The sequence below is a fragment of the Calidris pugnax genome, unplaced genomic scaffold, assembly GCF_001431845.1.
Source record: "Calidris pugnax isolate Ruff unplaced genomic scaffold, ASM143184v1 scaffold103, whole genome shotgun sequence".
Classification (NCBI taxonomy): domain Eukaryota; kingdom Metazoa; phylum Chordata; class Aves; order Charadriiformes; family Scolopacidae; genus Calidris; species Calidris pugnax.
The window spans coordinates 3,456,628-3,460,381 of NW_015090990.1; the positions used below are offsets into that span (position 1 = coordinate 3,456,628).

Below are 3,754 nucleotides of genomic sequence, written 5' to 3' on the forward strand. Positions count from 1 at the left end.
GGCGCTTCCAGACTGTGCCTGCAGACCCCCTGACAGTGCCTTTCACCCCCCCCCGCAGTGACCCCACGGGACAGCCGCACGTCATGGTGGACTACTACGAAGCGCTGGGGGTGAGCCGCAATGCCACCGCCGAGGACATCAAGAAGGCGTAAGTGCGTGACAGGCATGCCCCTGCCCAAGCTAACACCAGCCCCCCCTGCCAGGCACCAACGAGGCGGGGGGCTCCCTGCGGGGGCCGTTGGGGACAGGGCCCAGCTCCAGAGGTGACAATCCAGCCTTTGTTTCCTTTGTGCGGATGCCAGAGCAGGGCCGGGCTTTGCTGCTGCACAAAGGCATCTCTTGGTGGGGTTTGGTCCCTTTGTCCCTGCTTTCAGCCCCGGGGCTGGGGGTGGAGGTGGGAGACTGGTGTTTGGAGGCATCCCCTCTCTCTGCCGGAGGGTGCGGGGGTGGCAGAGGGCTGGGGCATGGGGGCTTTGCTGGCATTAGGGTTAGAGGGACTGGAGGTCACGGGGTGAGGAGCAGCGTGTCCCCTGGCAGGGGCATAGGCCCCGCTGGGAGGTCCCATGCTGCACCCCAGGCACTGCAGGGGTGTCCCAGGGGCAGCAGAGCCTCCCACAGCTCCCACCTGGCACCCTGCTGAGGTCCTGCTGCTCTCCCTAGGGTAAGGCATCACCCGGAGGGAATAAGTGCAGACTGGTCGCTTGTCTGGGGGGGACAGAGGTCCCTGCTGGAGGGGCTTCCTGAAAGTGGGTGAGAGCAGCTGGGCAGCCTGGGTTAAGCCTAACTAGCTGCAGGTGGGAGGAAAGGGCTGTTTGTGCTCACCTTGCCCCAGCAGCCCCTGAGCGAGCCCTGTTCAATGCACGCCAACGGTGGGGCCCGAGAAGGCTCCGGAACAAACCTGTGAGCATCATCTGCAGCACACAGGCTGCACCGCTGGGGTCATGCCGCAAATATTTGCTTGGGAGGCAGAACCAGTCCAGGAAGCTCCCGTTTGGTGCCTGAGGCTGTAGGGCACTGGGTGAAGCGGGGTTGGGGTGCTCCTGCCCATGGGGTCAGAGATGTGTGCTCAGAAGGGGGGTTGCTGGCCCAGGAACCCCCGCTGCCCGAGGGCTGCTGCGTGCCCATCGCTGCCCGTCTGTGCAGGTACAGGAAGGCTGCGCTGAAATGGCACCCGGATAAAAACCCAGACAACAAGGAGTACGCCGAGCAGAGGTTCAAGGAGATCGCCGAGGCGTACGAAGTGCTGTCGGACAGTAAGAGGCCACGGTGCTGTCTCGTGTATTCCCCCCCCACCTTACCCCTTGGGGCTGCTCACTTTGGGGTGTCCAGCTGCAGGGCTCACCTGGGTGGCATCCCTGGCTGTCCCCAGGAGGTAGTGGGTCTCTCCAGCTTTACCACCCAGCTTGTGGGGCTCAGTTACCTCCCCACGCATCCCCTGAAATGGCTCTTGGAAGAGGTGCTGGGGTGCTGCCCTCCAGAGTGAGGTCTCTCCAGTGGGGCTGAGGCTTGCACATCTTTGCCTGGTGACCCAACTTGGGTTTGGGTCCAGTGCCGGTGCAGTGGGGGCTTGTGCCACCCCCCTCCTCTTGCTCCCTGCTGTTCTGCACCTCCCTTGGCCAGGGGAAGTGTTGGTGCTCCCACCCCATGCCTGGCAGCCAGCTTCCCCACAGCCCCCTCTCTTCTTCCAGAGCAGAAACGTGATGTCTATGACCGTTACGGCAAGGATGGACTCATGGGGGCAGGTGAGTGGGCATTAGCACCCATGGCGGGGTTAGTGCAGCTCTGGATATGGCCCCATCTGAAGACTCGATATGGGTCTGCGCCCCCCAGGGCTTCCCACCCCTTGGGGGGTTCCCACCCCAGACTCTACTTAACTCTCAACCTCTTCCCTCCTGCAGGACCGGGGGGTTCCAGGGCCGATGCCGGGGCACCTGAATTCACCTTCACCTTCCGCAGCGCTCACGACGTCTTCCGGGAGTTCTTTGGTGGGCGAGACCCCTTCACTGACCTCTTTGGTGAGTGCGTGGCAGCTGGGGGGGGGGAGGTGGGGGCCAGCTCTTGGGCATCTCTCTGGCCCTAAGGCGGCCGCTGGGCTTGGGGACAGAGCACATGGCTGTTCCTGGTGGGGAGACCCCATGGCAGTGCCCTGCTCCTGGCTTGCTAATGCTGATGGGGGTGGCCCTGCCTTCCAGATGAGATGCTGCCCTTCTCCGAGCTGCGAGGACCTGGTCCACGGCACCACAGGGGAGGCCACTTCTTTTCCCCCTTCCCAGGATCCTCAGGTAGGGAGACACCGCATCCCCCTGCGCAGGGTCTGTCCCCTGCCTTCCTCCTGCCCCCCATCCTGGCGCCAACCATGTCGCTTCCTTCTCCAGATTTCTTCGCCTCGTCCTTCAGCTCCGGTGCCGACGCAGGGCTGGGCTTCCGCTCCGTCTCCACTTCCACCACCTTCGTTAATGGCAAGCGTATCACCACCAAGCGGTGAGGGCAGTGCTGGCCCACTTCCCCCCTGGGGACCCTCCTCATGGGCGGGTCGCAGACCCTACAGCTTGCCACTGCGATGCTCTGGCTGCTTGACCCTTGACCATCTGTCCGTCTGTCTGTCTGTTGCAGTATTATCGAGAACGGGCGGGAGCGGGTGGAAGTGGAGGAGGACGGGGAGCTGAAGTCGATCCACATTGATGGTGAGACGTAGCACCGCAAATGGACTTGCTGGGGACTGGCAGTGCCACCTTCCGGCTCCCTTTCTCTTTGGGGACCCTTCTTCTCCTCTGGGGACCCCTCTCCTCCTTTGGGGTGGCCGGGGGATGCTGCACCTGGGCTCGGTTTTGGGCTGAGCCCTAATCAGCCCTGGTTTGGGGCTCTGCCGTGGAGGATTGGTGGGGTGGGCAAGAGTTGCTGGGACTCTGTGCCAGCTCTGGGGAGCTGGAGAGGACATGACTGCCATCCCCTGCCCGTGTCCCTGCAGGTGTTCCTGACGACATGGCGCTGGGGCTGGAGCTGAGCCGGCGGGAGCAGCAAGCCTTCCCCAGCCCACGGCGCCCCTCGCCCCCGCCGACCGCCCCGCACCGGCCCCCGAGCTCCTCACCCGTCTGCCTCTACACGGACAGCGAGGACGAGGACGAGGACTTGCAGCTGGCCATGGCCTACAGCCTCTCCGAGATGGAGGCCGCGGGGCACCACCAAGCAGGTGGGCATGGCCCCAGTGCCCCGCCGGCACCGGGGGGCAGCCCTGGCACCCCATCCTCTGCCCGCAGAGCCCGCGGTCCCCGGGGGAGCTCGGAGCCGCTGGGGGCCAGCAGCCCCGCCACAGTGGGGCATGAACCTGCCCCCAAATCAAAGCAGTGGCACTGCCCCCTTCTCTGAGCTCGGGGCTGGGGTTGTGCCCGCTCTGATGTGGGGCAGGGAGAGAAAAGGGGGGCTAGGGGCTCTCTGCCTGGGGCCCCTGCCTCCCCAGTCAAGGGAGGGGAGTCTCTCCTGCCCTACCTCCTTGCTCAGGTGGGTGGGTGGCTGGTGGCACCCCGAGGTGGGGGGCGCTGGCAGAGTTGGGGTTTGTGGCTGGAAAAGGGGCCCTTGGTGGGGTCCTGGGAAGAGGGGCAGCTTCCTGCCCTGGCTCCTGGAAGCGTGGGGTGCTTGCGGGCAGGCATGACCCGGCTCTGCCTGCTCCGCTCTCCCTGCCTGCCTGGCAGACTGGCAGGGGCTCCAGCCGGGGACCCCCCCCCCGCCGCCCCCCGCCTCTGCCCCGGCCGGGGGG

General features: G+C 65.4%; 1 protein-coding gene across 3 annotated transcripts in view; it reads left to right on the top strand.

The window, feature by feature from the left end:
- The window catches only part of DNAJB2 (DnaJ heat shock protein family (Hsp40) member B2), a 6,080-nt gene that overhangs the window by 1,640 nt on the left and 686 nt on the right, over positions 1–3,754 (top strand). For 2 of the 3 annotated variants that reach the window (XM_014954771.1, XM_014954770.1), the window contains exons 2-9: positions 59–148; positions 1,144–1,253; positions 1,689–1,742; positions 1,899–2,015; positions 2,193–2,282; positions 2,376–2,481; positions 2,614–2,684; positions 2,969–3,723. In XM_014954771.1, the coding sequence (XP_014810257.1) occupies positions 84–148; positions 1,144–1,253; positions 1,689–1,742; positions 1,899–2,015; positions 2,193–2,282; positions 2,376–2,481; positions 2,614–2,684; positions 2,969–3,366 (1,011 nt within the window). In that variant the 5' untranslated portion in view covers positions 59–83 and the 3' untranslated portion in view covers positions 3,367–3,723. Of the gene's footprint in view, positions 1–58; positions 149–1,143; positions 1,254–1,688; positions 1,743–1,898; positions 2,016–2,192; positions 2,283–2,375; positions 2,482–2,613; positions 2,685–2,968; positions 3,724–3,754 lie in introns of those variants that run through there. The other variant, XM_014954772.1, reaches the window with a different exon arrangement.